The sequence below is a fragment of the Mytilus californianus genome, unplaced genomic scaffold, assembly GCF_021869535.1.
Source record: "Mytilus californianus isolate M0D057914Y unplaced genomic scaffold, xbMytCali1.0.p SCAF_4, whole genome shotgun sequence".
NCBI classification, from domain to species: Eukaryota; Metazoa; Mollusca; class Bivalvia; order Mytilida; family Mytilidae; genus Mytilus; species Mytilus californianus.
The window spans coordinates 76,678,204-76,701,698 of record NW_026262690.1 but is presented as its reverse complement, the minus strand read 5'-3'; the positions used below and the strand labels follow the sequence as shown (position 1 = coordinate 76,701,698).

The 23,495-nt window shown below is 32.2% G+C and overlaps 2 protein-coding genes across 3 annotated transcripts in view; both read left to right on the top strand.

The window, feature by feature from the left end:
* LOC127698735 (ATP-binding cassette sub-family G member 8-like) overlaps nt 1–5,945 on the top strand; it is a 34,307-nt gene extending 28,362 nt beyond the window's left edge. For both annotated transcript variants that reach the window (XM_052202378.1, XM_052202379.1), the window contains exons 10-11: nt 221–488; nt 2,289–5,945. In XM_052202378.1, coding sequence (XP_052058338.1) covers nt 221–488; nt 2,289–2,554 — 534 coding nt within the window. In that variant the 3' untranslated portion in view covers nt 2,555–5,945. The remainder of the gene's footprint in view (nt 1–220; nt 489–2,288) is intronic.
* A 425-nt stretch (nt 5,946–6,370) lies between these two features.
* LOC127698743 (putative FERM domain-containing protein FRMD8P1) overlaps nt 6,371–23,495 on the top strand; it is a 61,410-nt gene continuing 44,285 nt past the window's right edge. Inside the window, exon 1 of the mRNA XM_052202397.1 lies at nt 6,371–6,451. The gene's annotated coding sequence lies outside the window, so the exon portion shown is untranslated. The remainder of the gene's footprint in view (nt 6,452–23,495) is intronic.

The following is a 23,495-nucleotide window of genomic DNA, read 5'->3' as shown; positions in this document are numbered from 1 at the left end:
CTCAAAATTAAAAAAATACGAGATACAATAATTTTCCCCACGAAAAGAGATGTTCTAATTACAAATTGTGTACCTTTTATTGGCGAAATCTAATGAAGACTGCGATGTACAATCTGCACAATACAAATACACGCACATGATTCAGTATGTTCTTAAAGATGTCTTGTGAAATATATTTGCATTAAGCATTGTTTTAATACTTTTTTCATACTTCTTTTAGATTTGTAGTGAGCTGCCATTACATACGTTCTACGTCATAGTTTATGTCATACCAGCGTATTTCTTAGCTGGACTTACTAATGACGTTTCAGTGTTCTTTCAAGTGTTCGGGTTATTATACCTGATGATATACTGTAGCAGATCACTTGCTATGCTGTCATCGGCAATATTGCCTAACTTTCAACTTTCGTGCTTTTTTGCACAGACTTTCTTTTCAATGTTTATAATGTCGGCGGGATTTTTCATCAACCTGGATAATATATTTTCAGGTCAGTATGTTAAAATTGGAAATAGACTAATAGTCTTCGGAATTATATAATTCTAAGGATTATTTTTAATTTGTGTTTGCATATATACTTGAATCATCGTTTTTAAACCAGAAAAATCCGACAACGGCCATCTAAATCAATCTCAGTCGGGTTTAGTAGTCCTCAATAGAACCCATATTTATCGCACAAAAGCAAGACGTATTTACTTAACATTTTGTATAGATTTTATAGATAATGCTTGAACTATAAAAGCACTTATATCAATGTTATATATATGTGTGTTCAATGTACAGACTATTCAGACATGCCAGTTCAAAAACGTTGAATTATATTTTTTTGTACGGTGCACGTGTCTTAAAGTGTATTTTAAAGAGAATATATGTTAAAGGCAAAATATATTTGAATATCGTTGACAATGAAAATAGAAAAGTGCAAAAACAAAACAGTAAGATATGAAAAAAAATCTACTCGAAACAACAAAAAACTGATAACTTTTCTAAAGAAAAAAGAACAAACTTAAGTGGTCTACGGTAGAACAATAAAAAGGGCAGAAGTATCTAAACCGGATATCAAAAGCCCAAGGGTCCCTGGTAGAATATCAACACCGAAAAGGTCATAAACAGTTCAACCAGTACGGAATAAAGAGAATCCGAAAGGGACTAAAACAAACAAGCCAAGCGCCTTGCAGAACAATACAAACGGTACACGGTATTGAATTGAACAGCGGACACAAAAAAACTCATCAAAGATACTAAATAGTATAAAAAAGAACGCAAATGAAGGCAACAGTAGCTTACTGATGTTCAAATCTCATGAATCGATTAAGAATAAAAACAAAGTTAAAAAAACCAAAAACTGGAGGAAACGCATGAACCGAGACCGGGTGCATAAAAAGCATACACAGAAAAACAAAAAAAAAATAAAAAGCAGTGAACAAAACAGTACACAAGAAAAATGTGATCTTGACAATAGAATAAACACACAAACGAATGACCAAAACGAAACAAAAAAAAACAGAGGGGAGTTAAATGGAAAAGAAACCCGACCAACATTATGTCACTCACGAGTAATCCGCGGGTTTGTTTCGAGAGAACTGTAGTTTTAACAGACACGTATCCGTACTTATCACACGTGAACAAATTAATTGTTAATAGATGAAATGTATTAAGTACCAGTCCATTTAAGATTCGTGTGTGGAAATAAAATTGAGAATGGAAATGGGGAATGTGTCAAAGAGACAACAACCCGATCACAGAGCAGACAATAGCCGAAGGCCACCAATGGGTCTTCAATGCAGCGAGAAACTCCCGCACCCGGATGCGTCCTTCAGCTGGCCCCTAAACAAATATGTATACTAGTTCAGTGATAATGAAAGCCTACAATTCATATTTTTTGAATTTTATTTAGGATATAAAAGTACGTTGAAATTATATATAATTTAACAAACTTATGCAAACTAGATATAGCTAGATAGATAGCTTCAACAAAATTAATCCTATAAAATATATTGTCAAATGCGTGCCAATTACCGCTATCTGTCCTGGTAAATATTATTCATTCCATTCATCTATACACCCGTATTACAACTGATTGCCAAAAGTAAACATGTGTAGCCTTTCATGAGGTATGTCACGGTTCAAAATTGTATGATTTTTATATGAACTACTAATAAATGTGTCAGTCAAAACACTACGGATATTCTCTTAAATGTTGATTACACATTTAAAAAAATGATCAAAAGTCTCCCATCTTGATTCTAATTCCAAATAACCAAACTAATTCATAGAATTTCTTTTTCAGGTTTACAATGGGTGTCAAACATTTCCTACTTAAAATGGGGCTTTCAAGGTTTAGTGTATGCTGAAATCCCAAAACTAACTTTTGAATGTAGTGTTAACGCTACAGTACCTTGCATAGAAAATGGTGATCAGGCTATTGTACTGTATGCCTTGGATGGCGGCTCTGTTCTGGAATCTGTATTAGCAATCTTAGGATCTATATTTGCATATTTGTTTTTATATTTCATATGTTTAAGGTTTATTCCACAAAAGCCACATCAAATGTAATGCCAATCACATTTTGTTAATTATTATACAACGACAAATTGATTACATATCAATTCTCATATTTATTAGAACGGGTTTATTTATTATTGACTGAATGATATTGATCACATGTTTTTGGTCATGACAAATGATTGATATTATATATCGATAGCAGATTATTTGTATGAGGCTAGAGCGAGAATCTTTTTGGTCACGCCTCATGCAGGTAGACTGCCCTTTTCTCTCTGTGAGTGCCATTCCTTTCCATCTCTCATCGATTTTGTAATTTTCTTTATGTGGAATTTACTGCTTTTACTTTTTATGTTCTGCTGAAAATGATTACAATAAGGTGGTTAAAACTCATTGAAAAACAACATTTGTGCATTCCAGTAACGAAAATTTCCGTTAATCAAAGTCAGTTATATTGGAAGTTAACTCGAATAGATGAAAATTTGTTAGCTCCTCAAACATATTTTTTATAATCTTATATATATGGACCTATAAAGAATAATAATTCCTCCCATCACGAGGTATTATTTTTGTTATCAACATAAAAATTATCAACATGTATAAATTTAAATCAAGCAAATTTGATACCCACGATTACTAACATTCAAGCAGCAGTGGTATTGAACAAGAGAAAATCAAATTGAAACATGCAACATTTGCTGTGTTCGCAGTTCTTTTCGTCAAGATTACAGTCTGAAAGTTTGGAGTTTAATGAAAGATATGAAATGATAATTTGGTTCTCCTAAAAAATTATAAAAACACTTTATAATTTCCTTCGTCCGAAGCGCTTTTCTGGATTTACCTTCTTCAGAAACACGCAAAATCGAATAGTTGAAAGCCAAGGATCTACGAGAGCCAAAACAGTTGAAGAGCTATATTACCAAAACGTACCTAAAAATAATAACCATAAACGTTTAATTGTCGACATGAATTGTTCTAATATAGTGATTTATCGTGTTATTTTATTTCCTGTTCTTTTTGGGTAATGTTCAAATGTGTGCAAACAAGGCATATTCAAGAAATTGTTGAATTTCAATGTTTGAACAAGCATAACCAATTGGAAAAGATAAGTACAGCTTTAATTTGATCGAGGTTACTACTGATAGACTGTAAATTCCCGATGGTAGCCTCCACACAGTAGTTATTGTTTAAGCGTTGGCATGATTTATTATGATCTTTATAATAAATTCTCTATTGGTAAATAATTTGTATATTATAAAAGCTACGGTTGTAAATCTCCCTTGCAAAACTAGTTTAATAAAAAAAATAAGAAGATGTGGTATGATTGGCAATGAGACAAATAGCCAACAGAGTTCAAATGAAGCTGATTGAAGTTAAGTTTTGTTTAGGTTTTTCGTTTATTGTTTCTTTCATTTATACATTTCCCTGCGCTTCTATATATCTTGGATCCCCTTTAGGCTCTGAGTGTACCTGGTCGATAGAAATCGAGATGTGCACGCTGCAAAATCAGTACAAAGTCGTCAAATTTTATGTCAGCTCATATATCTCCACCAAGGTTCAAAGATTGAAGGAAGTTTTTTTAAATGTTATAACCCTTTACTGTAAATTCCTGTTTTGCTAAAACTTTGGACGTCTGAGACTCTCTATCAATGAAAAAATGTATGCTTAATTGTTGATATATACTTGATGATGATATACAAATATGTACTAGTTAATATCGGATGACAAAGGGCTTTCATTAATCTTTCCATTTGGAAAAGATAAACAAATACGTTAATGGCGTTTCAATTTTTTAAATCGATGACATTGTTGATATTGTTTTCATGAATCTGTCAGGGTAACAGTCAACTCGTGGTCAGTGTATTTGCACATGTGGGCTACGTCAGTTATTAAATATTTGTACAATTCAATAATGGTAGTTAATTATTTATTTAGTGTTGGTCTAATTGAAGAATCAATGTTAATGACGTTCCAAGATTTTGAAATCGAAGACATTGTTTTAAAAGATATCATTGTTCGATACCAACATCAGAATACTCAATAAGAATGCACGTCTTATTAATTTTTATTAACTGTTATTTATCATTATTGTTTAAAAATAAATCATGGATATTTTCTCATTTCGTTGTTGAATGAAACCTTTTGCAATTGCCAAAATAAATCTGATTATTTATTTTTTTAAATCTGCATTTCAAGTAGAAACAGACAATGACAATATAAGTGCAACTGGTACAGCATATTAGAATACTTATTTAATAGTTAGGTCTTTTGATTAAACAAATCACAAACATGTTATCGAGCAAAATATTTATTTCTGTAATAAACAGAGAACATGGCTATTTCTGTTGCGGAATTTTTATATGGTTGGCAGTAATTGATTTCAATACAGGAATTTTAAGCAATAATACTATAATGCTTTACTGAATCACAGGAATGGGGGTAACTTCAAATGTTTGTATTGAAAGGCAGAATCTTAAACATAGGTGTCAATGGGTTGGTGCTATTTTTTGTTTAGGAAAGCATTTTTAACGACCATTAAATGCCTGAACAGAATATAACTAGGTCTTAAGATAATATCGAAAATAATTCTTTTCTTAACATATGTAGTCAGGATGAGCATTGGTACCGATTTCTGTGAAATCTACTTAACCATGCCATTTAATGTATTTGAGTTCTATAAAAGTTGATGACATTTTTTTGGCATCTGCAATTTAAAAAATTTAAGAATACTCTTTTAAAAAAAGCTTATTTCACGATGTTTGAATTGTAAGTTAATTGCACTAGTAAAGACCAGGACATACAGCACAGAAAACTAAATATGGAGCAATACGAACCCAATTAAAAGGCAGTTTACAGAGTTTGTCTGGCTAAATATAGGATAGCTATAGTTTTGATTATGTCGTAAATGCATCATATATGACAAATTAGTCAGCATTAGTTGTATACCTGCTACTGTTTCAGTCCAACTTTATAATCGATTTCACCTGTTCTTTGTGGTGAGACGTTGCTTAAGTTTATATTTGGAATAGAATTCTTCAAAAGGTACAGAGATATTTACTGTTTCTGTTGACATCTGATATAGATGTTAGGTTTCAAATGTGCCAGCATGCCCTTTTGGTATAATGAGTTTGGTGTAACTTAAGACCTATTCAATTTCATACAGACTCAAATAAGTGATAACTGGGCTATTGATGGAATAATTTTCTAACTAACACATGTTTCGGATATTGAAAATTGCACCTTCTACACCAGGTTTCACTTACTATTAAACAGGACATTTACCCTGACTAGAAGTGGCGATAGTGTTTGCTGATTCTCCAATTTTTGCTATTGTTGATCATTATTTTGTTGTTGATTTATTTGTTGTCTTGTTATGAAAAAGAATTCAAAGTATTGTTACAAGGAAGTTGTAGAACATTTATTATTAAAATGTTATTTGTTGTGTTGTGTTTCTTACTTATGAAATTGAAGATAACTTTAATTCCAGTTAGTTTAGCTTAAATAACCTTTAGTAGAAAAGACTAAGTGGTGGTCTAAGTGTTGTATTTTACACACGAGAACATAAAAATATATTATACTGGAGTGAAACATCCCAGTTAATCCTGTAATTTGATTGATCACCTAGGAATGGAATATGAACCCATATCCCCTGTGAACAAAGACGAATGGTAAATAATGTTAAAATCAGGACACTCCAGTATAAAATAATTATTATTCGCGCTTCACAGGGGATATGAACTCATAGTCCATGTCAGTATCCTATATCCACCTCGCCTGACGGCTTAGGAGATATAAAACACTGACAGGGAATATGAGCCCATCTCCCATGTGAAGATCAGAATCACATAATATTTCCGGTTTTTAAGTGTTGTATTTTACACACGAGAAATAATATAGAAATATATTTCCTGTTTAAAAACACACAGTTTTAAAAGACAGTTTTAATGCGTAAGTTGTGCATTTATATAACCAAAAATAGACTTTTTAAGCTGGAAAAACAAGTTTTGAAACGGTCTTTAAAAAAGATATTCCTGAAACCTTTAAGAAACTATTGTAAGAATTTCCTTTTAAAGCTTTCAAATATAAACATCGGTCTACATATAGTTCATATAGAAGAGCTTATTTGTCTGTATACATGTCATTCATGAAGCTATGTTTTCCAGCATTTGAGATTAAATAAATACCAAAGGAACACAGTTATTCAGGAGCGACTAATGTATTCCAGTGGTAAATTTAATATACACGAACAGTACATAGGGATTTGCCTGATCAATATTTTACGTCAAAATTTTACATATTAACACGGGGTTTATTTTTTCTAATCATTGAAAAAATTAAATTCGTCAACATTATATATAAAAATCAATCGAAATTTTGACAAACCTAGATTTAAAAAGACGCTCTATTGTGTAAATATTGTCCAATTTAATCAATGGTTTTTGAATCGTGTTATTTTCAACTTTAAAGTAGTCTGGACAGTGTCAATATTATTTGATGTTACTTTGACGTCGAAATTCAGGGAAAACAACGGTCTATCACTACGAATTGATCTCTGAAGATTTAAGCTATCAATGTACTAGTTAAATGTGGCAGCGGAAGATCATCTTTTATCAACATACCATTTTATTTTCTGAAATCTATATTGTATCCCAAAGAGTATTTTCGCCAAATGAAACTATTTCAAAGCAATTTTTTCGCCAAGTTGAAGTATTTTTGACACAAAAGAACGCCTAGAAGAAAAAATCTCGTATGGCTATATCACAATTGACGTTGATTGTTTGACTTCACATGGCCATAAAAAAAATGTATTGTAAAATTGTGCTTTATAGTACGAGCCCAAAGAGCCAGTATGTGCTTTTTCTGACCACTTGGTTTCTGTTCTTTGTCATCTGTCCGTCGTTAGTCAATGTTCTTCATCTTAAATCCCCTCCGCTTTAAGGAATGGGCAAATCTTTAACAACAATCATCCTTGGAGTGTTTGGTAACAGTAACTGGTCCACCAGTGACACTCGTCATGCACTCCTGTAAATGTTTGATGGTGATGTCTTATATCAAAAGTCCCATTAGAAGGCAATCAACTTCTAATTGGCAAATGTCCGTAAGACTTTACCAAATTTATAAACCACCGGTACATGTACATTCTCTAGCCAATACAACCAGTTTGGCTGGAAAAAGGACATGTAATATCGTAACCGTGATAAATACCACAGTCTGTGAAAACGAAAATATTAAATTAAACACAACAAAATCTAAAAAACAGTTACTACGAAACACTTTGAGAAGAGTATATCCAGGTGCATCAGAATGGAAAGCAGTTCTTACTAGTGACACTCGTCATGCTCCTAATGGCAAGTAAAAACCAGATGATGTCGCATTCGATGATGTCATGATTAATTAAAGGAGGGCCGGCTTGTGACTTAGACAAGTAAAAGAGAGGCGAAAGATACCAAATAGACATTCAAACTCACAAGTCGAAAATAAACAGACAACGCCATGGCAACAAAAAAAAAAGAAAAAGACTAACAGACAAACAGACAAACAACTGTACATAAAACACAACATAAAAAATCTAGACTGAGCAACATGAACTCCACCAAAAACTGGGCTGATCTCAGGTGCTCCAGAAGGGTAAGCAGATCCTGCTCCACATATGTGACACCCGTCGTGTTGTTCATTTAGTACAAACCCGGTGTTAAGTCTAATTCAGGTAGGTCACATTCGGGAAAATGTATTCGTGCTTATCAAGGACACAGATAGTTTCTTTTAACAATGAAAAAAGTCATAAAGGGCGAATGTAAAATTTCCAAAGCTATGACTTCAACTTTACCTATAAGAACATTGCAACATTAGCTTCCCTGTTATAAAACCAACCATCAATCAAGGACAACATGGAAGGAATTCACGGACCATAAGTTCCGTGTCAACTAGGGAGACATAATGGAATTTAGAGATCAGAATGGGTTTTGTTTTGGTTTACCTACTTTTGACTTGATTAAAAATATTGGATGTAGAAAATAATGAAAGTAAAGTGTTTTCTCGTGTTATACATTTTATTATCTCCTGTTATGACATTTAATTACAAATTGGCATGTTTAAAAAAAATCATACGTTCATGTTTTTTTTAAATATTTGATCTACTTTTGATTCGATTTTTATAGCGCTGTGACTTTTACGATTTCTTTGAAAAATAATTGATTTCTGATCCGATTCCATCAAGGTATCCGGGAAGTGTTTAGTATGACATGAAATCCTGTATTGAGTAATTGCTGGCACCATATCGATTATAGAGGTTTAACACCGCCACGGGTTTAAATACCAGACCCAAGTTTAATTCAGTCTTGGTTGCAGATTTATGTTAAGGTTTATGACCCCTTCATTAGTCATATGTATTACGAAATTTTCAAAGGGCAATAATATCAAAACAGCAAAGATAATGAATAATAGAGATGTGCCATTGTTTACATATACCAAATGTATTTATTGTTTTATTGCATTTAATAGAAAATGGGGATTTTGTGGCAAATAAAGGCAAATTTTTTTGCAGAAAATCCACAGACTTTAATACAGAGATTTTCGTCATAAAATTTTAAACATAGATTACTCAATTGTTTGTCCATGATGGAGGAGGTATAATAGTAGTGGTTTTTAGGATTTAAAAACCACGATATGGACCACGCTCTGATTGGCTTATTTATTTTTCATTTTTGTTATCTATCATACAATTGGTTCTTAATGTAACTCGGATTTATTCTACGAAAAAGAGAATTTCCGAAGTGTACTTTCTGTTTCGATTTCACGTTATTTTATACTGCTGTTAACTGACGGGTAAGTGAGTCCTAAAGATGCAGAAACGGGTAAACACGAAAACAAAAACTGCCTGTTTACGACCAATTAAATAAACATACCTTTGCTTTAAACATTTAGGCCAAAATATCAGGCTCTGGTCCAACCTGGAATTTATAAAATTCCCTGGATAAGTTAATCACTATAAGTCTTATAACTAGTGAGTAGTGTGATCATGTTGGTAGTAAGAGTTGTCCCCTGATATTCATGATTATATGATTACACGGTGTGATTATGTTGATAGTTAGAAGAAATTATTATTCATGATAAGTTGATCACACATTCAAATCATGTTGATCGATTGATTATTGCTCTTAATATTCATAATCATCATAATCATATTATTCCACAGATTGACCATGATGATCGTTTAAATATTGCCCTTTATGTTCATAATCATATGATTACACCGTTAGGCCGTGATGATCGTCTAAATATTGCCCTTGATAATCATGATCATATGATTAAACAGTTAGGCCATGATGATTGTTTGATTATTGCCATTAATATTCATAATCATATGATTACTCAGTTGGGCCGTGATGATCGTCTGATTATTGCCCTTGATAATCATGATCATATTATTAAACAGTTAGGCCATGATGATAGTTAGGCCGTGATGATCGTCTGAATATTGCCCTTGATAATCATGATCATATGATTTAAAATTTAGGCCATGATGATTGTTTGATTATTGCCATTAATATTCATAATCATATGATTACTCAGTTGGGCCGTGATGATCGTCTGATTATTGCCCTTGATAATCATGATCATATTATTAAACAGTTAGGCCATGATGATAGTTAGGCCGTGATGATCGTCTGAATATTGCCCTTGATAATCATGATCATATGATTTAAAATTTAGGCCATGATGACTGTTTGATTATTGCCCTTAATGTTCATAACCATATGATTACACAGTTAGGCCATGATGATCGTCTGATTATTGCCCTTGATAACCATGATCATATGATTAAACAGTTAGGCCATGATGATTGATTGATTTTTGCCACTGATAATCATGATCATATGATTGAACAGTTAGGCCATGATGATTGTTTGATTATGACCATTAATATTCATGATTATCTGATTACGCAGTTTGACTATGATGATCGTTAGATTATTGCCCTTAATATTCATGTTTATTTAATTACATAGTTTGAACATGATGATCGTTTGATTATTGCCCTGAATATTCATGATCATCTGATTACACAGTTTGAACATGATGATCGTTTGAATATTGCCCTTATATTCATGATCATCTGATTACACAGTTTCGAACATGACGATCATTTGATTATTACCCATAATAACCATAATCATATGATTGAACAGTTAAACATGATAATCTATTGATTATTGCCTTTACTATTCATGATTATCTGATTACATATTTTTGATTATTGCCCTTAATATTCATAATTATCTAATTTAAGGTTTGATTATTACCCTTGATATTCATGATAGATTAGATAATGTAATATCACACTTTGATCATGTTAATCATTTGATCATTGCCCTTATTATTCATGATCCATGATTCCAGCATTTTGAGAAAGGGGGTGAGGCCGTATGGAAAACCAACGTTTGGAGCAATATGTTTAAAAGTCTATACATTTATCATATATGAAGCTCCCTGCCCCCTCTAAATCCGCCTTTAATGATCATGTGATTACAGGGTTTAATCATATCATCATTTCGAATCGATTGTTTGATTATTGTCCTTCATAACCTGGTTTAATCATGCCGATAGTTTTGATTTCTGCCCTAAAAATTCATGATCATGTTATTATATCAGTTGATCATTTTATTAGTTTGAATACTCCCCTAATGTTTATGATTATTTGGTTACACTTTGATCATGTTAATCATGTTAGTAGTTTACTTACTGCACTGGAATTACAATATATATATATAAAGCCTGTATCTAAGAACCATATCAACAATACATACATTTCATATAGACTGTACCTAAGAACCATATAGACAAAACTTATAACCTGAACCTAAAAACCATATAGACAATTAATAAAGCATATATCTAAGAACCATAAACAATACATGTACCCTATATCTAAGAACCATATATGATACATATAAACTAAACATAAGAACCATAGAAAATACATTAAGCCTATATCTAAGAACCATAGAAAATACATATAGACTGTACCTAAAGACCATAGACAACATATCAAGCTGATATCTAAGAATTATAGACAATATATAACGCCTTTATCTAACAACTATATACTATACATATAGACTGAACCTAGGAACCATATGGACAAAACATATAGCCTTTCTCTAAGACCATAGATAATTCATATAAACTAAACCTAAGAACCATAGACCATACATGAAGCCTTTATCTGAGAACCATAGACAAACCATATAGACTGAACATAAGAACCATAGACAATACATATAGACTGTACCTAAGAACCATAGACAATACATATAGACTGAACCTAAGAATCATAGACAATATATATATAGACTGAACCTAAGAACCATAGACAATACATACAGCCTATATCTAAGAACCATAGACAATACATATAGACTGAACCTAAGAACCTTAGACAATACATATAGACTGTACCTAAGAACCATAGACAATGCATATAGACTGAACCTAAGAACCATAGAAATATATATATAGACTGAACCTAAGAACCATAGACAATACATATAGCCTATATCTAAGAACCATAGACAATTCATATAGACTGAACCTAAGAACCTTAGACAATACATATAGACTGTACCTAAGAACCATAGACAATGCATATAGACCATGTAGACTATATCTAAGAACCATAGACCATACATGAAGCCTTTATCTGAGAACCATAGACAATTCATATAGACCGAACCTAAGAACCATAGACAATGCATATAGACCAAACATAAGAACCATAGACAATGCATATAGACTATACCTAAGAACCATAGACAATACATATAGCCTATATCTAAGAACTATAGACAATGCATACAGACTGTACCTAAGCACCATAGACAATACATATAAATTGAACATAAGAACCATAGACAATGCATATAGACTGAACCTAAGAGCCATAGACAATGCATATAGACCGAACGTAAGAACCATAGAAAATGCATATGGACCATATCTGAGAACCTTAGACAATGCACATAGACTCTACCTAAGAACCATAGACAATTCATATAGCCTATAACTTGGAACCATAGACAATGCATATAGCCTATAACTTCGAACCATAAACAATACATATAGACTATACCTTAAAACCATAGGCAATACATATAGCCTATATCTAAGAACCATAGACAATACATATAGCCTATATCTAAAAACCATAGACAATACATATAGCCTATATCTAAGAACCATAGACAATACATATAGCCTATTATCTAAGAACCATATACAATACATATAAATTGAACATAAGAACCATAGATAATGCATATAGCCTGTATCTTAGAACCATAGACAATGCATATAGACTGAACCTAAGAACCACATCTAAGAACCATAGACAATACATATCGACCATTTCTAAGAACCATAGACAATACATATAGACTGAACCTAAGAACCATAGACAATACATATAGCCTGTATCTTAGAACCATAGACAATACATACAGCCTTAACCTAAGAACCATATTTAAGAACCATAGGCAATGCATATGGACCATTTCTAAAAACCATAGACAATACATATAGACTGAACCTAAGAACCATAGACAATACATACCGTATAGCGGGTTATTTTCGCGGGGTGTTTATTTTCGCTTATTTTGGCGGATCCACGAAAATAGCGAAAATAAATTCCGCGAAAATTTATGCATACGTTGGTAGTTTCGAAGTTAACATGGTTAAAGGATTTTGTAAACGATCTATTTTTTCCTGTTGGCAGGTCAATAACGGGATGTTAGTTTTAACAAGATAAATGCCAAAGGGCATTGTACATAAATGTATTTTATAAAATGACTGTCAGGTGTGTATACCCTTATTAGTAAGTGTCAATTAGAATAAGAGTGTAAGGTACTCTTATCAGGTAATTAATTACCCTTATTAATTAGTGTCAAACTATATAAGAGTTGTAAACACTCATGATAATTTTGTAACCTAATTAGTAAGTACATCAACGGTCCAGTCAATTTAGTAACTAATCAATGTAAAATTTACAAGACGTTTGAATACCTGTAACAAATATCAGAATCTAATCAATAAATAAGAAGTCATTCCGTTAAAAAAAATCAATTAACCATAATAATAGACACTTGTTTGAGAAGTTTTACAACTTTTTAACTGCAACAATTTCAGTATCCACCAAAATATTAAATTGGGATTTAAGAATCCACCAAAATAAAAACGGCCAAAATTTTTCGTATACTTTGTTTCCTCTAAATCGCGAAATTTTACACCCGCGAAAATAACCCGCTATACGGTATAGCCTGTATCTTAGAACCATAGACAATGCATATAGACTGAACCTAAGAACCATATCTAAGAACCATAGACAATACATATGGACCATTTCTAAGAACCATAGACAATACATATAGACTGAAACTAAGAACCATAGACAATACATATAGCCTGTATCTTAGAACCATAGACAATACATACAGACTTAACCTAAGAACCATATTTAAGAACCATAGGCAATGCATATGGACCATTTCTAAGAACCATAGACAATACATATAGACTGAACCTAAAAACCATAGACAATACATATAGCCTGTATCTTAGAACCATAGTCAATGCATATAGCCTGTATCTTAGAACCATAGACAATGCATATAGACTGAACCTAAGAACCATATCTAAGAACCATAGACAATACATATTGACCATTTCTAAGAACCATAGACAATACATATAGACTGAACCTAAGAATCATAGACAATACATATAGCCTGTATCTTAGAACCATAGACAATATATAAATCCAAATGTAACAACCATAGACAATACATTTAACTTATACATTACCTGTAATAATTGTTATATTGAATTCAATTATTTTTCTGTCTACAGAGTTCCAGGAGACTTGGTGCATTCATTCTTAGTTAACTAATCACATTGTAAAGGTTTTGGACACACTCTGTAATGTCACACCAGATGTATTAGATACTGGTATGTATGTAGACAATATCAATAATGTTTTATTTTTAGATTTGGTAAGTGCCCCATGCATTAATTTTGAACCCCATCATTTAAAATTAAAAATTCCCTTTTTCTCTATGAATTAATTCATAGGTTTTTGGACTGGAAACATAGGTATAAAAATAAAAAGATGTGGTATGATTGCCACCAGAGACTAATTGACATAAAGGTAAGGAACTTAAGGTCATTGTACAGCCTTCAACAATGAGCAAACCCATTAAAGAACAAATAAAAATGTTCAGCTGATAAATGGCCTAACTCATCAGATCAATACAAACATGACAATTAAACCACAAAAACAACTGGAGCCAATTTATCAGCGAAAAAAAGATTTTTCTGATCATGTTTGTTGTGACAAATGAAATATTTAGCTTGAAAATTAAGTAAACAAGGCCCTGCTATTTATGTTTCCTAGGCTTATAATATTGGTTGAAATCCTGACCATTTGTCCACTTTTACAACAACCTCCATTTTACATAATTAAAGTGTCTTGGGCAATTTTCTGTATTAAAAGATAAACAAAAAGTGTCCTGTTTTAATACTTTCTTACACATGTAATCATCAATTTGAAACACTTTCAGCTTGTTGCAATGGTCAGAAAAGACATTTCTTAATCTACTCTTTTATATATTTCTAACACAAGAAAATATATACATTATAAAATATGTGGCAAGGAAACCCTTGGTTATTTATACAAGAATGTTATTCTATGCAAGAGTGTAATATTGATCTTCTTGCAAACCTAATGGAACTTTTACATTGGGTCATCTTCTTTTGGTCAAGGTATTTAAACATTTATCTGTTCTATTACCAATTGAATAATTACAATAGTTATAAGTCTCTTTATAGTTTATTCACTTGGACCTTTAAATATCTTGTAAGAGAAATCTATCACTCAATGATTAATTTAAATGAATAACAAAGATGAAAAGACATGTATCAACTCACAAAACCTCTTGCTTGCCAATTCTATGAATTCTGCAAGATCATGCATGAAAAAAAAGATATTTTCGTCAGAAACTATTTGACAGAATGTGATCAACTGCTATACAGTAATGAGTTGTAGAGAGTTTGCTCTTTTCAGGTCTTTCATGCACCAAATTCTATACTTTCTTCTCAAAATGCAATGTGTTCTGTCTGACTTCTTTGAAAATTTATAGTTTATGTTCTAAAAGAATTAATGAGAGCTTACACATTCTAACATAAGAATTTTATATTTCAGGTTGTTCAACATCTACTATGTCAAAGTTCACATAAAACCTCAAGGAGTTAGCACACAGATGGTTGAGCAGAATAACTGAACAAAACAACAAAAAAAGATTTTAACATTCTGTAATACATAAACTATTGAAATTTTTCATAGGCACTGCACATAAATGTATATGAAAAATTATAAACTTTTGATGTCTTTAATTATAGGAACTATTTACAAGTTGTCTAGTATATAATAATGACATGAAAAAAATACCTATTTTAAAAATATTTTTGTAATATTTAAATTATCCATGAAAATTTTCTTGAAGCTTTTTTAAAAATTTCATTGAATAAAAGAGATGGTAGGTGGAAATTCTGCTGAGATAATATGAAAACTAACTAAACAAATAGTATACATGTATACTACTTTTGGAATATGATACCTACATCTTTATCTAAGCATAATTGAGTATAACAATAATTAAAATCAATACCATCGATTGTTTGTAAATATTTATGCTTATATTTCAATAATGAGTAAAAGTCATTATCATTAATTGAAACAACTTGCTCAGAAATGCTTACCAATAATTAGAACCAAGGTGTGAAGGACATATAATCCATTACATTTTGTAAATTATCAGAATATATGTGACATTAGCAAAAGGACTTTTTTAGTTTTTGATTATATAAGCTTAATACTTAATGAGGCCATCACTTGTTATATTAAAAACATATTTTGACGTAAAGGCATATTTACAAACACATTAGTTTTAGATAATACAGGTAATAACAGAAACAAAGGTATTAAACACATTTGTGTTACAATTCTGTTGTTTACAGAGTATACACATATTTATAAACAACTAATAAATATAGATTCTACCACTGCATCGAGTGTGATACGATATTAATCCACTCGAGACAGTTAAATTTTCAAATTTAAAACTAGAGGCTCGCCGAGCGTTTTAAATATTTAAAATTTAACTGTCGAGAGTGGATAAATATCGTATTACACGAGATTTGGTGGTGGAATCTGTTTGTCTAATGATTTTCTAACAATATGAAGGCAAACTTATTCCTTCTTTTCGAATGATCTGCAAAAAGATGTGTTCTTTCTATCTGACGTCATCAGGCATGGTTGCCTTTTATCATGCCGTCACAATAGGAAATTCAGAGGAAAACAAGAAAATTCGACGTCTTAATCGGATTTTAACCAATGAAGAACTGAGATCAAACGAACCACACGTTGATTAAATTTTTTTATACAATGGGTGCAGAAAGGGATAAATTGACGAAGAATTAGAGAAAATAATATAAACCTGAAATATTTGTTAGCTGTGATTATAATATACAGTCTATATATATTGTCTGTGGTTCTTCAAGAAAGTTTATATAAATTGTCTGCAGTTTTTCGATACAGACTATATAAATTGTCTGTATATGAATAAGGAGATATGGTATGTTTGCCAATGAGACAACTATCCACCAAAGTTCAAATGATGTTAGCAGTTATTGACAACCATACAAAATTCTACAATGAAAAAAATAACCCATACCATATAGTCAGCATTAAAAGGCATCAACATAAAAAAAAATGAAACAATTCAATTGAGAAAACTAATGTCTTAACTTATAGAAAATCAATTTACAAATATGACAGACATGAACCAACAACAACCACTGAACTTCAGTGTCCTTACTTGGGAAAGGCACACCAATACTGCAGTTATAAGATACTGTCTGCATTTATTGTCTGTGGTTGTTAGATACAGTGGGTATATGTTGTCTGTGGTTGTTAGATGCAGTCTGTTAATGTTGTCTGTGGTTCTAAGATACAGTGTGTATATGTTGTCTGTGGTTCTTAGATACAGTGTGAATATGTTGTCTGTGTATATTGTCTGTGGTTGCTAGATACAGTGGGTATATGTTTTCTGTGGTTGCTAGATACAGTGTGTATATGTTGTCTGTGGTTGCTAGATACAGTGTGTATATGTTGTCTGGTTCTTAGATGCAGTGTGTATATGTTGTCTGTGGTTCTTAGATACAGTGTGAATATGGTGTCTGTGGTTCTTAGATACAGTCTGTGTATATTGTCTGTGGTTGCTAGATACAGTGTGTATATGTTGTTTGTGGTTGCTAGATACAGTGGGTATATGTTGTCTGTGGTTGCTAGATACAGTGTGTATATGTTGTTTGTGGTTGTCAAATGCAGTCTGTTTAAATTGTCTGTGGTTGTTAGATGCATTCTGTGTATATTGTCTGTGGTTCTTTGATAGTCTTTGGATATTGTCTTTGGTTGCTAGATACATTGTGTATATGTTGTCTGTGTTTGTTAGACACAGTTTGTATATGCTGTTTGTGGGTTTTAGATACAGTCTGTATATTGTCTGTGGTTGTTAGATGCATTCTGTGTATATTGACTGCGATTGCTAGATACAGTGTGTATATATTGTCTGTGCTTGTTGGACAGAGCCAGTATATGCTGTCTGTAGGTTTTAGATACAGTCTGTATATGTTGTCTATGGTTGATAGGTAAATCTAGAATAGAGGTTATATAGAAACAGGGAATGTGTCAAAAAGACAACCGATGTGTCTTTAACGAATAGAGAAAATCCAACATCTGGATGCGGGCTTCAGTTTGCTCCTAAAATAATGTATACTAGTTCAGTTAAAAAAAGGAATATATATATAAAAAGAAGATGATGTATGATTGCCAATGAGACAACTCTCCACAAGAGACCAAATGACACAGAAATCAATAGCTATAGGTCATCGTACGGCCTTCAACAATGAACAAAGCCTGAAACTGCATAGTCAGCTATAAAAGGCCCCGAAATCACTAATGTAATACAATTCAAAAAACAAAAAACTAACGGCATAATGTACAAAAAAAATGAAAGAAAAACAAATATGTAACACAACAAAAAACGACAACCACTGAATTACAGGCACCTGACTTGGGACCAGCAGTGAGCACATAGATACATAATGTGGCGGGAGTTGAACATGTTAGCGGGAGTCCAACCCTCTCCTAACCTGGAACTGTGGTGTAACAGTACAACATAAGACCGAACTATAAAAATCAGTTGAAATAGGCTGAACTCATCAGATGATACACATAGAAATAAATAAAACAAAACAACGTGGACGTGACCGGGTATTGTACATCCCAACAACATAAAGACACTAAGTACAGATCTGAGAGTACTCGATCGAAGTTACCGGCAGCTAGTTCAAAGCCAATATCAACTTATATAAAAAAAAATGCATTCATCCAAGACTAAATTATTAATCAGTACACATCCACCATCCAATGGATTTAGTGTAAAGACATCATAAACAGTCAGAGAAAAACATGACCTTGTGCAATGCCAAGATACGAGAGTCGATAGATTGTAGATCAATGAAAGTGTGTATATATATAACAATAATATCATTGAGTTTGCTTTTAACTTACTGATAACAAAATCAATATTAACACAAAAAAAAACCATCATTCAAAGATTTACATGGTAATTATATAATATGAAAAAAGTGTGTACCGTTTTGTATGATGTAATTGGACCTTATGATACAAAGTATACGGTCATTTGATAATTCTGTAAGTGTTGTATGATGTACTAGTAATTGGACCTTATGGTTTAAGGTAAATGGTTATTTGGTACAGTCTATCCCAGCAGGCACACAACGTTGAACCAACGTTGAAAATGTGTTGAAATTTGGTTGTAGCGTTGATCAACGTAAAACCAACGTTGTATCAACGTCAATCCTATCAACGTTTAAATCACGTTGTTGAATCAACGTTGATTTGTGGTTAAAAATATCAACGTTGAACTGTCAACGTTGAATCAACATTGAGTTTAAGTTGATGCTTTCAATGCTTTAATTGGTTGAAAATAAAACGTTGATAAAAGGTTTATTTAAGGTTGATGACTTTAAGTGTCGACCGAAATTTTTATTTAAGATGAGATTGAACCAATTTTGTATAGTCCTTTTTGCTTTAATTTTCACTTTTTATTTATATTGGTTTACTGATGTTTTTGAATAAATTCAATGATTACTGTTGCATATATAAATTAATCTTCAAATTGCGATACACTATTTCAATAACGCGAAACAGATTTCTTTTTCCGATTGGCACATGCGTATGAGGCCGATATTTCGAATTTATTTGCGCCAATTTGATTACCACAACAAGTTAACAGTTGCTCTAAGCAGTGCAAAGTAAGTATAATTTTCATTTATTGTTTGTTTTAATGATAGTTATATGATAATTTAATGTAAACATTAATGTAGCCGTAATTATTCGCTGTTCCAGTAAGTATGAGTATACTATAGTGATTTAAGCAGATCTATCGGATATAATTTATAATTATACATGTACGTAGTTGTCATTATCCAGCAGGCAAGATACAAATTTTTGAAGCATCGGGGAACACCTTGACCTTAAGATATATTTGTACATTTAATTGGGTAAGGCAACTTATAATGTAAAAACTTGAAAAAGGGGTGTGGAGTTTATGAACAATTATTTGGTAAAAAGCTAAAGCGTATGGCAAAGTATTCTATCATTGCAGATACAGAAAGGTGGATTTTTTTTAAATACCATGGAACATCGTAGAAATTGAAGAATTTATTTATCTGGCAAATAATTAAAACCAATTATTGAAATTCACCTATGTGATCTCAAACTCGCTCTTTTATTTGTTGATGTAATTAAAAGTCAAAAGATTTACAACACATGGCATTCTTGACCTTGAAACACATTTAAAACAAACAAATTCTTTTCTCTTGATCAGAATAGATGTCACTCACAGCATGTATTCGTCTAGGTTAGTCTATAAAAAGGTATATACTATGAAATTTAGAGCGAGGGGCTTGCCCCGAGCTCTTAATTTCATAGTATATACCTTTTCATAGACTAACCAATTTAGCACATATTTACAACTCGAGTAATCTTTTAATTGGTCTATTGATAGTTTATTTTGGCTGACTACTTGTATCACAGGTGTTTGTAAAACGGAGCTCATTAACGAAGTTTTGTAAATCTACTCACTAGTATCATTGTAAAATATGTGATTTCAAAAGGCCCTTGACTCCAGAATGAAAAGATGGTAGCTGCTGGTGTAAGTATGTATATTGATATAAAGCGGTGTTTTACTATACATGTTCTTCTTACATGGTAAGATGACCAAATAAATTGACCAAAAGCAGGCAATAATTAAATTGCAGTGGAAGCTTTACATGTGTTGAAAACATTTTTTAATTTCACAGTAAAACTAAAGCTATAATAAATTTGAAACATATAGATAGTTTGTCCCCATAGATATAGTCTAGCAGATATGCATTAAAAAGCAACTACCAATAGATCAGAGATTATAGGTTTTGTGTTTTTTTTTTTTTTTTTTATTATTTCAAAGTAAAAACTAAAAGATTTATCAGAATATGTTTATATGTTTGTATATATAATTGGCACATTATCTTCAGACATAATCACAGTTTTTCAATTCATGACATCGTCCTGAACATGCATGAAATATTTGCCACTGGAAATTAAGTAACCGATAATCAATAAATCAATCAATTCATGACGAAATAGATCACCTTCCTTAAGAAAGTTTAAAAAATTATCACCAAGTTGCTTTAATTTCCCTTCACAAGGTTTCATAGTACACACTTTTTTGTGTACAAAGTAATTGCATGGATGATGCATTTTCATAATTTTAAGATATCGTTGTACTCTAATCAAGGTATAAAGAACCATATGTATTACCCTAAATATTTAAATGAAAGAAATTTGCAATTGTCAAAAACATTTTTTAGATCCAAAGATTTTAATAGCAGGATATTTAAAAATCAGTGTGAAGACTAATTACAAACTATTTAATTTAATTTGGAACACAGCATTTTATTTCAAAATAGCCAGTGGCAATTTTTGTTTTAAATATCTTGATTACGATACAATGAAATCTTACCCTTGTGGTCATTCATGCGTAGTTACTTAGTACACGGGAAAAGTATGTACTATGAAAATTAGAAGGCAAATATAAGCAATTTGATTGGACGAGAAGTTGTAAGTATGTGCTAACGAGGATTTATTAATCTTGGTATAAGTGAAGCAATACGGCAGATAAGAAACACGTGTGACCATAACAAATTAATACACAATCTTACTAATTTCAAAGTTGGTATGATGCAGGTATATATGTCTCTGGTATATGATAACGTCAAAATAAATGCTTTATCAATTGACAGTATTGAATTATTACAGCACAAAAAATTCAAGGAAATAGTAAATATTCGATCCTTTAGTTTTAATATCTAAACATAACCTATATGCATGAATACGTTAATTTTATAACACGTATCACGAAAGACTGGAATTTATTGCAATTTGAAGAAGAATGTAAACAAAGTTTCAAAGTTGAACTACTTCTTGCGTTAAGCAACCATGCCGAAAGTATCTATTGATGAAGAATTTAGGTATAAAATGACATGTATCAATATAGTTAATTATACGTGAATAATATTTATTTTGAATTATATTAAAGTAAAGTATCTAATTAAGATGACCATCCAAAGCTTTATCTGCGGAAACACTAAAAAGTGTATGGATCCTATCATGCAATATAGGATGCGTTGTTTTATGGATGTTTTATAATAACAATTGGAGTTGCTGTAAAGAAATCAGTGCTTGTTGGGCATTATTGTATCTTTAGAGGAGTAAGTGTCAAGATCTCGGTGCTTGCGGTGCATTATTGTATCTTAAGATGAGTGACTGTTAAGATCTCGGTGTATGCGGTGCATTATTGTATCTTAAGATGAGTGACTGTCAAGATCTCGGTGCTTGTGGTGCATTATTGTTTCTCAAGATGAGTGACTGTCAAGATCTCGGTGATTGTGGTAAATTATTGTTTCTCAAGATGAGTGACTGTCAAGATCTCCGTGCTTGTGGTGCATTATTGTTTCTCAAGATGAGTGACTGTCAAGATCTTGGTGCTTGTGGTGCATTATTGTATCTCAAGATGAGTGACTGTCAAGATCTCGGTGCTTGTGGTAAATTATTGTTTCTCAAGATGAGTGACTGTCAAGATCTCGGTGCTTGTGGTGCATTATTGTTTCTCAAGATGAGTGACTGTCAAGATCTCGGTGCTTGTGGTGCATTATTGTTTCTCAAGATGAGTGACTGTCAAGATCTAGGTGCTTGTGGTACATTATTTTATCTCAAGATGAGTGACTGTTAAGATCTCGGTGCTTGTGGGGCATTTTTTGTATCTCAGGATGAGTGACTGTCAAGATCTCGGTGCTTGTGGGGCATTTTTGTATCTCAAGATGAGTGACTGTCAAGATCTCGGTGCGGTTGTGGTGTATTATTGTTTCTCAAGATGAGTGACTGTCAAGATCTCGGTGCTTGTGGGGCATTTTTGTATCTCAAGATGAGTGACTGTCAAGATCTCGGTGCTTGTGGTGCATTATTGTATCTCAAGATTGGTGACTGTCAAGATCTTGGTGCTTGTGGTGCATTATTGTTTCTCAAGATGAGTGACTGTCAAGATCTCGGTGCTTGTGGGGCATTATTGTTTCTCAAGATGAGTGACTGTCAAGATATCGGTGCTTGTGGGGCATTTTTGTATCTCCAGAAGAGTGACTGTCAAGATCTTGGTGATTGTGGGGCATTTTTGTATCTCAAGATGAATGACTGTTAAGATTTCGGTGCTTGTGGTACATTATTGTATCTCAAGATGAGTGACTGTCAAGATCTCGG